The sequence below is a fragment of the Harpia harpyja genome, chromosome 8, assembly GCF_026419915.1.
Source record: "Harpia harpyja isolate bHarHar1 chromosome 8, bHarHar1 primary haplotype, whole genome shotgun sequence".
In the NCBI taxonomy this organism is placed as follows: Eukaryota; Metazoa; Chordata; class Aves; order Accipitriformes; family Accipitridae; genus Harpia; species Harpia harpyja.
Genome location: NC_068947.1, coordinates 49,151,050 through 49,163,538, shown reverse-complemented (window position 1 = coordinate 49,163,538; position 12,489 = coordinate 49,151,050). Strand labels below are relative to the sequence as shown.

General features: G+C 51.9%; 1 protein-coding gene and 1 long non-coding RNA gene across 2 annotated transcripts in view; one reads left to right on the top strand and one right to left on the bottom strand.

Annotated features, from left to right (window-relative positions):
* CASQ2 (calsequestrin 2) overlaps positions 1 to 12,489 on the top strand; it is a 34,431-nt gene that overhangs the window by 6,431 nt on the left and 15,511 nt on the right. The window contains exons 2-4 of the mRNA XM_052794180.1: positions 7,970 to 8,054; positions 9,528 to 9,628; positions 11,851 to 11,962. Coding sequence (XP_052650140.1) covers positions 7,970 to 8,054; positions 9,528 to 9,628; positions 11,851 to 11,962 — 298 coding nt within the window. The remainder of the gene's footprint in view (positions 1 to 7,969; positions 8,055 to 9,527; positions 9,629 to 11,850; positions 11,963 to 12,489) is intronic.
* The window catches only part of LOC128144851 (uncharacterized), a 48,183-nt gene that overhangs the window by 35,345 nt on the left and 349 nt on the right, over positions 1 to 12,489 (bottom strand). The window lies entirely within an intron of this gene.

Here is a 12,489-nt window from a genome sequence, read left to right as displayed (position 1 = left end):
TAGCAGTAGCACCTGGGAGGATTTCACTCACTGACATGCCAGTCACAAAAACAAGTTACAGAGAGCTCCCCATTTCACAGATGGGCACATTGACATCCAGGAACAAGTATGTGCTTTGGTCTTTCTGTATAACGGTGGCAGAAACAATTTCCAAGGCTGCTTTACCTGTTACTGCCCAGTTTCTTTCTTTGAAGTCCCTCCGTCATTTCCCAGCAGTGAGTTTGGACTGGCTGCATGAGCAGCATCTAGCATAAACCCCCACTTTCAATGCTATACCGCTCTTTGAAAGGCACCTTTCTCAGCAGCTAAAGTATGATCTGAGAGAGGTGGACTGACAGCAGTTCTCAGAGCAGAGACCCAAATCCCAGGGTCTAAAGCTAGTTTCATCCAGAGACCCAACTTTTATCCAAATGTCACCCGGAGACATGGCAGACCCCTGTGGGCTTGTGTTCACCTGCTGACACAGCGCGAGGACAAGGCTGCTTAGGCTTTGCTTTCTTGGCCCTGAAGTGAGGAGCTCTTCTCGCTGTCCAGCTGTTGCAGCCAACATCTGTATGTGCCATGCCTGACCTTAAGCCGCACGGAGACTCCTTCTGTGTCATTCCTCCCTTCAGAAACGCAATTGGGGAAAAATGTTGAAAAGCCCATCCTCTTAGGTCTAGGCCATCCTGCCACGCTAGTCAGCTCCCCAAAAAAGTGCCAGCGAGGGTTCCCAGTGCCTTCCTGCTGGGCTGGTTCCCAGGAGGCAGGGTCTCACTCTTGTATAATGAGGTGCCTTTGCCCCGTCCTGAGTGGGGGGGCCTCAAAAGGACTAGCTTGAGCTCACACTCGCCTACTCAGTGGACATGTGTGGCATTTATAGTTATCATTTCATGTTCTCTGCCCCGGACTTTGACATTTCTCAGGAGCCTGCCCGCGGGCTGGGGCAGCTGTCGCTCTGCGAGGCAGAGGGGGCACGGTGGGCCATGCCATGCTCGCCCACCATGACCTTACTCCAGAACTTGGTCTGCCAGTGCCCTTCATCTAAACCCGAACTAATCAAAACCCGTGACTGCCCTTCCTTCATGCCTAAGCTTCATTTGTGGGGAGAATGTAAAGGGGATACGATAATTCTCTTTAAACACCCAAGAGGGAGAAGAGCTATTTAAGCACAAAGCCTAAGGACAAATGGGCTATGAATAAACCAAGTCTGGAAACTAGGAAGTCCCTTATCACCAGAGAAGGAAGACGTCAAGGGGAGAACAGCCCAATGAGTTTTAAATGGACATTGACCAGGTTGTGACAGAGATTGAATGACATGGTCTCGGGTTTGATGGCCAAGGATGTCCTTTTGCAGCCTCTGTCCTGAAATAACAGGCACCCAGGCAAGCAATATATGGCCTAGGAAAGAAGTGACTTAGCAAGGTCCAAGTTCTCCTTTTTTATTTTCCTTTGCACATTGGGATTTACCTACATACATGAGAAAAAACCTTGCCCGAGGAAATAGAACGAGCAGTGACAGTGAAGAGCTGAATTCCCGGGGGGGGGCCCGCAGAGCAGGCGTTCGCTCCTCCCCTCCCTGGCTCCCCGGGACGGCCAGTGCTCTCTCCTAAGCAGTGCTGATGGTGCTCATTCCTGTGCGCTCTCTGGCACAGCTTTGGCGAAGCTGCCGTACATGATACGTCCTTTTTCTGGGAACCCTGTGCGGCCCTGGCAGGAGAGGGACCGCCGTCAGCTAGCAGACCTCTGATACCTCGAACCCTGCGCAAAGGGGGCTGTGTATTTTTAAAGCTTTCCTCAGTTCTTATTTCTCTCTGCTCACTCCTTGGGTAAAAGGCCTTTCTTGTCTCAAGGACCCCTCCATTCCCACAGGGCCCCCCCCTCGCTGATCCGTCCCGTGGATGCAGGGTGGGAGCTCCTGGCTCTCGCCTGCAGCATCCTGGAATCTCCAGGGTTTCAGAGGCACTGGCTTACACCCACTCGGTCAGAAACTCGAGAAATCTGGCTTGTTCCTGGGAGCTGGAGGCGTAGGAATGACATGGGCAATGGTCTGCGGAGGTGACCGGGCTGAATATCAAGCATGCTTCCCTCCTCCAGCGCCTACTGAAAGGAGCCAGCTTGTGCCCTGCACGGGCTTCACGTCAGCATCCAGCTTTCGGTTTCAAAGCAGACTCTCTGAGGCCAGAAAGACAAGAAGGCAGCGATGGTCTCACCTTTGTCAAGGACAGCCCCCAGATTGCACCTCTGGTCTCTGTTTTCATAGAATCATAGAATCATTTAGGTTGGAAAAGACCTTCAAGATCATCGAGTCCAACCATCATCCATGCCCACCAAACCATGTTACTGAACCATGTTATGGAGTAAAGTTTTGTCGAAGAGGAGCTTAGCAGGGCGGCCCCCAGGCACCGTCCCAGACCCCACAACCTGGGTCAGCCCACGCACGCACCCACGCACGCCCCGGGCTGTCCTGGGTGGGCAAGCTGCCCAGCTGAGTTGGCAAAACGTCTGTGATGCAGAGCCAGCGAGGACCGGCCGTGAGCAGCGGCAGGTGGCCCCCGCACCCATGGGTGCTCAGTGGCACAGGCATCGCCCCCCCGTTAGCTCGTGGCTGGGGAGGCTGCGCTTTGGCTTACAGCTGGCTAAAATTAGGGATGCCCGGTGCAGATAAAAATACGGCCCTAACTATGCAAAACCTTTAGGGAGGCAGCCAAAAAGCACATCGTACGTCTGACCGGGCTGAGCGGCCGCGCGGCAATTAAAGCCCCGGGGTGGCGTTCTTGGAGCGTTACCTGTGAAAGCCACCTCCGCGGGAGTGACCTTTGGGTGTTCCATATTTGGGGACTTGCCTTTTAGTCCAAGGAGCAATGACCCCCCTGGGAGGGCAGGTTCAGCAATAAACAGCCTCTCTGGGCAGCTCAGGTGGTGGAAAAGGGCAGGAAGGTGGGACTGGTCCCTGCTGCCAGCAGGGTGGCTTTTCTAGCGGCAGCTGCTCAGCAGGTTTCTGCCCCTTCTCTTTGGTCACCGTGATGCTTCAGGACCCCTAATTCACCAGCCTGAATTATGCAAGAACCCAAAATGTTACTAGTGGGGTATGCAAGGGGATGCTAGAGGAGACAGCACAGCAATAGGAAGGAGAGATAACCCCCTCTGCTCTCCAACAAACTGCCCACCAGCTCGAACAACAGAGAAGTCAACCGTAGCGTGAAGGCATGAGTCCTGCATAAGGATTCAAAGCTTTTGGGGAAATACCCTAGACTTTTGCCATCTCCTCCTGCTGGCTGCAAAAATAAAACCCTAACATTTTGGGATGTAAAATCATCATCATTACATCAACCATGTTCTGACCATCAACATGAACTGCAGCTTTAAAGAGAGTAGGAGAGAAACAGCGGAGAAGTGTAGATTGCGTGAGGGACGTTCCCCCATCCTCTCCAGTTGCTCTCCTCCTTGCATTGCTTGAGTTTTGTACTTCCCCTGCTGCCAGCTAGGGAAACAGAAAGCTCCCCATGCTTAAGAGAAGTTTACTCATGACGGCTCTCGTAGAGACCCAAATGTCCCCAGCGCCCTGCCTCCCAGCCTGAGCAGCTGGGGAAGATGAGCCTTACTGTCTGTAGGAGCTTCAGGCAGGTGCTAGAAAAATGGGAAGAAAATCCAGGCTAGCAAGCCGTAATGTCACTCCATGATGAAAACTGACCATGCTGAGACACCCACCCCTCCCACCCCCATTTGTAACCCTCTCTGCTGGATTTTGTCTGCCATTTAACAGCAAAACTGACACCAAATGCAAGGTTTGGCACAATCAGTGTTTGCAGCTGGAAGAGGAGTGTGGTCAGGCAGCCGGTGACACTTCTGCTGCTCTATAACCTAGGATTTCAGAATGACCCTGTGGGACTTCTTAAATCTCCCCAAAACTTCCCAGCATCACACCTAGGTTCAGATAGGTATAGTAGGTGTGAAGCTGAGATGTTCCCGCAGGGAGTTGTTTCTTTCCATCCCCATTATTCAGGTTGCCTGTAACTGTTGACGCCATCTGAGATGAGGTGGTCCTTAAGCTTCACTTTGGGCTGGCACCTATTAAACATCCCAGAGTGCCATGCACTCGCTCACGCTTACCCAAATTCAAATATGGCTATTACCTGAGGGAAGTGGGAGGAAGGAGGGGTGCTCCCAAACTCACACTTCCTTTTCCCAAGGCTGCACAGGACACAGCTTGTGATCCTGTGGCTAGAAAGTGTGCATTGCAAAGGCATCATGCACATAAGAGGAAGGCTGCAAAATGTGCATGGGATATGAGCTTACAAGCTACTGGGATCTTTGCTCACACTCTCAGCCAGCTCTGCCTGCCCAAAGCTCCTGCTGTACCTCAAGGACTGCATGACCAGTTAGGTCCAATTCTTCCAGGGCAGTTTCTCTCCTCCATCTCCCCATGCAGCTGTTGAAGCTAAATTACTCGCTATAGAGGCTGACACAAAGACAAGGGCTCTGGCTGGCCAAGACTTCAAGCAATATGAATTTAAAGGGAGGAGGAGGAGGAGGAGGAGGAGGGGCTGTGTTCTTATATTACAGCCACCTCTGTCCCAAGGTCCTGAGCCAAGAGGATTGTCAAGATTAGAAACATTATCTGCATTCAAATCCCACTAGCATTATGGAATCAGAAAATACTGTAAGGGGATATATAAATGCTTGATACTGTAATGAGCAGGGGGCAACTAGCCAAGCTGCTGTGCTTCTGGCATACTCTATATTTTGCTGCCTTATGGGGTTCAAAGATAGGTGTGGGAATACGTCCTCACCTAAGCACTGGTCAGACTCACCTGCTGCAGTGAAAAGCAGGGAAAGCAAGGGCAGGAGCAATGTCCAGCCCCTGCGTAACTTGCCCTTGAAAAAGCCACCACAGGTCCTGACACCCTGCAAAGGTCTCCTGCCTCCAGGCGCTGCCACAGAGAGCTCCCGAGAGTCTCATGTTGCATGAAGATTTCCCCGGTGCGACACTCTGCGGATGGGCACAGGCTGTACCGCTCACCTCATTATCTCACCAGCCTGAAAGTCCCAGCGAAGGAGGCCGGCTGCCCGCTTGGGTCTCAGCTCCGTCCCTGCAGGTGCAGGCTCACGCCGTACGCACGCACGCTGCCGCACACCTTCTCTACCAGGATGAGCCTCTTCAGAGGAACACCTCCAAACGCTCGTACCCCCAGTCCGTACACCTCCTAGAGACAGTCTCGCTAGACACAGTGACACCAGCCCTGCCACGCCAACAGGCACACCTCCAGCATTACCGTGACCTTTTTTGCCTCCCGAGCCCTAACGAAGCGCGCGCTCCCACAGTCTCACACAAAGAGGCTTTCATCCCATCACCCACGTTTTCTTTGCACGTTTACTCTTTCCCAGCAAGCTCCCATGCTCACAGCTACACCCACACCCCTCTGAAGAGCTACCTTGTGCGCGCTGCGTGCTGACATACGTTACTCCCGATCAATGCTTCCTCTCTTGCAAACGCCCAACCACTTGCCTGTAGTGGGTGTTGCAGCTTTTTCTGCACATTTCTGAGCTTCTTCAAACACCCCCAAGAAACCCTAACCATCTCCTGAGTGCAGGAGTGGAGAACTGTTGGGCTTAAACTGCCTTGACTTTGTCTGGCACATGGCTAACGTAGCTGGAAGTAAGTAGCTAGATGAAGTATGGACCGGACTGGACATGACTGAAGTCTTCTTCCCTTGGGCTTTCTGTGTTTTACCTCTGATCAAAGTGCAGCCAGAGCCTCAAGCATAGACTCCGAGGAACTTCTTGCTGGTCTACAAAACTGATGGCAAGTGGGGACATGCTGAAAATGTCCCCGAAAGCTGATGATCCTACAGGCTCCATCTCTTTGTCCAGTAAGAGCAGATCCCCGTAATGGGGAACAGAAAACAGCTTTTCTCACCGCTGCCAGCTTGCAGATGTCAAGGGAGCTCACAAGAGGTGTCCGTCTCTCCCTGCATTATTGGGTACCAGTTGCTCTCAGGTGCTCTAACGTGGATGGCCGTGGCCTGCGCCAGGAGGTGGGATGCCAGACCGGTCAGACCAGTGCTCAGATGCCTTATCAATGGATGTGCAAACACGGACCAGTGCTCTGCCCCATTCAGGCAGTATCCATTGTAAGCTCAAGCCCTGAACGTGCAGCCTCACCTTTATTTCAAAGCACTGCCAGAGACCAAGGAAAGAGCAGTGAGATCACCTGTTTCTTGCATAACGTGAGCACATCTTTTGCCTCACATGGTGGCATTTTCCCCTAAAGACAACAGGCCGGGTAGCCGCAGGGGGATCAAGGTTGCAGTGATGCTCTGGTGGTTGGTGGAGAATACGTCCTTCTGGAGGGCTTCGGGACAGGCCTGGGGACACCTATTTGGTGGAAAGGAGAATACAACCATGTTCTCCATCGCTCCCCTTCGCCCAAGCAAGGTCCCCGAGTCCTGATCGCCAGGGTGCCCACCGTCATTCCCCCAGGATTTCGGGGAAGAGTTGGGCGCTGCCAGCACGGGGAGCTGGCCAGCCCCACGACGATGTGCAGACAAGGGGGCTGCCCCACAGCTTTTGCTCCCCGACGCCTTTAATCGCCGCTCGTTCTCGCGGCGGCCGGGCGCAGGCGGAGGTTATTTATAGCGGGAGAGCCAAGGGGCCGGGCACCGCTGGGTGACATTCAAACCGGCTTTGAAGCTGGGGGAGGGTGCCAAAATGGGTCCTGGGAGAGGGTGGTCCTCATAAATCAGCCCGCCATCTCTCTGGCCATGGCTTTTCTTCTGCCCTCCTGCAGCCTCCTGCCACCGAGTGCAGGCAGCTGTCCCCTAATAGGGTCATTCCCGTCCCAGAGACCCTCGACCCTTCGTCCCCATCGTCCCCCAACATCCAGCAGGGTTGAGAGGGGGGGACGGCAAGAAGACCATCATCATCAGAGGCATTTGTGGAGAAGGGAGGGAAAGGGAGGAGGACGGGGCTCTTACAGCTGCTTGGTGGTCTCAGAGCATCGTTACCGCCTTGTAGGGTCTCTGGTGTGCTTGTAGTGGGGCTAAGTCAGTCATCTGGTGAGTAAGTAAGCTCATTTCCCAGGGCCACTGCATCTCTACGGAGCCCGTCTGGAATTCACAGGGTCTCACCCGGGGCCGCTCCCATCACGGGGCACTTGCAGAGCGTCTCTCCTTTCCTCACATATCTATTTTCACAAAACAGGCAGGAACTCGATATCTTCGAGAGGCCCCTTCGTCAAAAATGGTGGAAACGGGGGGGCAATGGTTTTGCAAAACTGTGAGGAGTCAAACGCGAGCGTGGCTATGATTAGGCTCATTTATTTAGGGAAAAGGGGACCAGGAACTGGGGGGGGTGACTGAAGCCTGGACAGGAGACATGACTTAAAGCATTTCATAGGAGAAGGGACCACTTTTGCAAAGCCAGGAGCCCCTCTGCTTTATTTTGCTGGGAGCCTGCCTCGGCCACCGCAACACATGTATGAAGGAACCGTGATGCTGCAGTGCCCTGCATCCCCTCCAGTTTGCAGCCGCTGCTGCCTGGCACCAAGCACTTCCAGAGTTAAAATGTCCATGGTGCCCACATGTCACGTTCCCCCGCAGGAGGCCACTGAGGCACAAAAGAGGAGGCAGCTTTTGCTTCGTGTTGGTAGCACAGGTCTTTCTCCCACCCGTGGCCACTGCTTTGGTGTCCCCGATTCGGTCAGGAGCCCTCTCCCGATGCCAGGGTGTCAAACAGCATTTAACAGCACACGGTATCGCCAGCAAACTCGGTGCTGTGACACAGTGGGAAGAAACCCAACCCTTGTGACCTCTGGGCAGCGTTATCTCAGCGGGGAGGCAGCATGTGATGCATCCCACCCATTGGTGCTGTCCGAAAGCGGAATATGGGTCACTTGTGTCTGTTGTGCCATGCTAGCAGGGCACGATGCCCTTTAGCCACCCTGTGGTGTTAATGCTGGTAACGTTGGGCTCTCTGGTTCCTCCCACAGCTGGCAGCTCAGGTCCTGGAGCCCAGGAGCATCGGCTTCGGGATGGTGGACTCCAAGAAGGACGCCAAACTTGCCAAAAAGTTAGGTGAGTGCCATATCTGATATCTCTGGAATAGCTTGAGACAGTGCGGGAGTGACGCCCAGCAGCCAGCCCCATAGAGGACAGCCAAATCCTTGTCACCAGGATGGGGGAGTGATGGTGGCAATTGCACACTGCCCACCTGCCCACCCCAAGACGGGCAGGATCAAGGCGGGGGGCAAGGATGAGAGGGATGAGCCGAGACCCTTCCAGCAAAATCTTCTTGGCTGAGAGTGCCAAAACAAAACCAAACCAAGTGAAAAAGCAAGCCAATTCATAGCGATGATAGGGTGGAAGCTCCCAGCTTGCTGAGCAGAAACTGTAAATAGGTGCCATGGAGTAACTCCACGCTTTCCTACACAGAGACAGGTCTGACACAGCAGCGCAGAACCAAAACCTACTGGGAAATCACATAGGCCCCCAAATGTCACCAGCCCCATGGCAGGGTGACCCCTGGCCACTAATGGGGGAGCCACAGCCTTGCAGTGGTTTTGCAATGTGCCAACCCTTCTGACTTGCTCCCCAGAGCAGAATAGGAAACCTGCTGTAAAGCTGAAAGGCTGCTGCATTGCCCACCCCTGGAAACAGCTGCCTTCCAGGGGCTGGCAACCCCTTCATATTTTAGCCCACAAAGCAATATGGAAATACGATGACATATAAATACAACAGCACACAAATATACCACTAGGCTTAAGGTCAGAGACTGTTTAAGCATACCAGACTGTATACCAGATTGTAATTTTCTTTCCTAAATGTGTGTGCTGGTGGAAGCTAAACTAAAGCTGAGAGCTTCTGCCTCTGCAAAAAGGAATAAACTATCAACCACCTTGGCCTGGTGGTACCCTGCCATCATCCACTGTGGGAGCTCAGTGCTGCTGATTTTGGAGCCTCCAGCGAGATGCTGTGGCACCCAGTCCTCAGTCCAGTGATCTACCATTCAAATCTGCCAGCCTGCCATCTGCAGCAACTCCACCATAGGTTTCTAACCCTTTTGTCAAGGCTAGCTAAGCCTCAGAGAGTTTGAAGCTCGCTTTGACTTTCAGGTCACTGTTTATGTTCACATAGTTCAGCCATTTCTGGGCAGAGAACACAACCCGCATCAAAAGCCATTTTCCATCTTGTGACAGGTTGTTAAAATTTGGGATGTCAGGTAGAGCCCAGTATTATTTACTGCAAGATAGATAGCCAAGCTGAAACAAGTTCCTGGTGCAGAATTTTTCCAGCTGAGGCCAAACTGTGACCTGAACGAAAAGGTCAACATTTGGGAAGAAGCTAGCACAAGTTCTGGCTGAGGTCTGTCCCTCATGCTGTGAAACATCAGTCAGGAGAACGCTCGGGTTGTTTCTAGCTGGGCCAACACAGCGAATTGACAATTGTGTTTTCCCAGGTGTTGCTAGAACAAACAAGCAAGATACTCTGTAGTAAAAACGCTTTTAATGACGTGTTGACCACGTTATGTTTCTTGTCTCCTTCTTTCAGGCTTGGTTGAAGAGGGAAGCCTCTATGTCTTTAAGGAGGAGCGGTTGATTGAATTTGATGGGGAACTGGCCACGGATGTCTTGGTGGAATTCCTCTTGGACGTAAGTACAGATAAACTCAGAGCTAGATAAAGCCTCTCAGAGAAGACCTTGCAAATACTCACTTTGCTAAAAACCGCAGGTTTATCTTTATTTGAAATTTCATCCCTGTTTGCTACACACTAGTAGAGATGACATTTGCCAGCTTCCCAAATACTTGTCTGACCATGAGTTCCCAGGAAAGCTGGTACCTGTATATGCCACCAACCACTTATATCTTAAAGACGTTCTGCTCTCTTTCCTGTTTATGGAGTATTTGATTGGAAGCAAGCAACAATCCCACATAACTAAGTGCTAGTCACCCACCTCAGTTAGCAAGCTGGCGTGCAAACACTTTGCCATTTGCAAAATCCTTCACTCTTTTTTTTTTTTCCCAAAAAAGAAGAGTTATTTAAAAAAAAAAAAAATCCAAGAAGTAGCATTCTCATAGAGCAACTAAAAAGAGCACAATTCATTGAAAAAGGTATGTGCTGCAAACTATTTGCCCATTTCTAGACACAACTGCACAAACAACATAGTGTACTACTGCCTCTTCAGTGAACTTACCAGATTTCACTGCCATGAGTTAGAGAAGATCAAGGCCCTAGAACTTAGTGCTCTCGGGTCATTTTGTGCACGGGCACAACTGCGTACTCACCTTTGTGCCTAAATGCAAAAGAGAGGCTGACTCCCTCATCAACGTGTTGCACTTCTCTTTCTTTACATTTTATTCCTAGGAGAGGCAACAGCCCCAAAACCTGGTCTTTGCTTTGTAGTGAAAACATTTTGCAGCGGCTTGGCTTTCCTTGGAAATGAGGCTCCCTTGAGGAGCAGCTGTGCAATAATACAGATAAGGGAGGTAAGGCGAGCAGCGGAGCTGGCAGGGTTTGTTTCCCAGGGTGGAAGGTTGCCTAAACAGTCACGTGTGGTGCAGGAGTGCCAGTGGGACGAGGCACAGCCAGGGAAGAGAAACAGCTCCTTAGGACCTTAGCTCTCCTACGGCAACGTCTGTGGCTGCGTGCATCAGGTATTGTGGCCAAAACACATGCAAGTGGCTTCAGGGACAGAAATGGGCATCTGCCCTACGCGGGAGGGCCACAGATAGATGGAGCAGGACTTTGCTGTGACCCCGGCAGCGGTGGGATCCCTGGTTCCCACGGCTCAGGACAGTATGGCAGCAGGGAGATGCACGCGCTGCTGTGGATGCAGCAGAGGCACAGCCTCACGCCGGAGCATCACTCGCAAGGGATGCGGCGTAAGGTGCTCTGTGAGGTTTTGCTTGCTGTGCTTTGTGGTGTGCCGCTGAAAAATCATCTTCTGCGAACAAAGGAAGAGAGCAAGGATTTCTGTTTGTGTGTTTTCCACTCAAGAGGGAAAACACCCAGCAAAGCAGGGAAGTGAAAACAAACACATCTGTGGTGCCTCGGCAGCCTGATCTCAAAGGAAAACAAACCCAGAGGTTTTCTACTTCTCTGTAGGCTGTACAGTGGCCTGCCTGCATTTTTTTTTCTAGTGAAACCACACCTGATTTACACCAGTATTGCTGGGGAAAATAATCAGACCAAATCTTTTCACCAGCCATAGCTAGTTAAGAAAACAGAAACAAACTTTGGATCAACAACAGCCTGAAGCGGCAGATAGGTCTTCCAACTTCCTCATCAACACTGTGACATGTCCGGGGCCAAAGCATGGGTTCAACCCATTCTGCACAGGAGGATCAGCCAGGAAAATTCACATCCATACTTTCCACTGCTCCAAAACACTGTTTGGCCACCCTCTAGCATGCTGGTTTTAATGTTTTCCAAAAGCAAGTTCTTTGCAATGACCTCTTCCAGCAAACGACACTTGAAAGCAAATATATCCAACATTCACAGAAGCTCACAGTCCCCATACCAGCCCCTTTCAACTGCTGTCCCTTCTTCTCAGCCTCGCTAAAGCCAGCTGCAATGGCTACCCCTTATCTCTCATCACAGCAGGTCCCTCAGCATCCTTTTGGGTTACCCAGACCCCTCGCAGCTTCCCTCTTGATGCTTCAACCTATGCAGTGAACCTACTAATGGCTCCCTCTGAAGGTGACCTACATCCCTCGGTTCCTCACATTAAGGCAGAGAGCACTAAGTAGGGTTTCCAGCAGCAGAGAAATTGGGTGACCTCTTTCTCCCCACTTAGGCTGCTAGTGACATACCCTGCCAGGCATAGGTTGGTGCTGCAGATCGTTGCGTTATCAAATGCATTTGTCATGGCAGTTGCTAGAAGACCCTGTGGAGATCATAAACAACAAGCTGGAGCTTCAGGCCTTTGACCAAATTGACGAGGAAATCAAACTCATCGGCTACTTCAAAGGAGAAGACTCTGAACGTAAGATGAATATGATCCTCGTGGGGCTTGGAGCCTGGCTGGGGGCTCTGGGGGCCGGGCGTTTGTCCTTCTGCATGAATGTTAAGGGTGTTAGGGGTATATGGCAGGCTGTGACAGTGCCAAATTTGCTGGAGGATGAGGTGGGGTCGCAGGCAACTTCTATGCATGAGCCCATTCCTACACCAACAGTGGTGACCCTTCTGCAAGGTGTCTGCTGGCAAGAGAAGGGGATGATAATCCCGGGGCACATGAAGTAAAATAAGTCTAAGCTCCCCCTCTTATGAGCAGTGAGCCCGAAAGGTCAAAGAAAGAGGGAGGGAGGCAAAGGGAAAGAGGGGGACACACGTTAAATACTAACTTGGCAAACGTACAGCAGCAGTAAGCAGGACACCTTGGGGCAGCCCAGCAGAGGCACTGACCTGTTTCTCCTCGCTCTACCCCAAGACCGAGAAGAGGCAGGTCCCATGGCCTGAGGGATGTGCAACTCAAGGACCATTCCAGGCAAAACCATCAGCTTTCACAAGTCT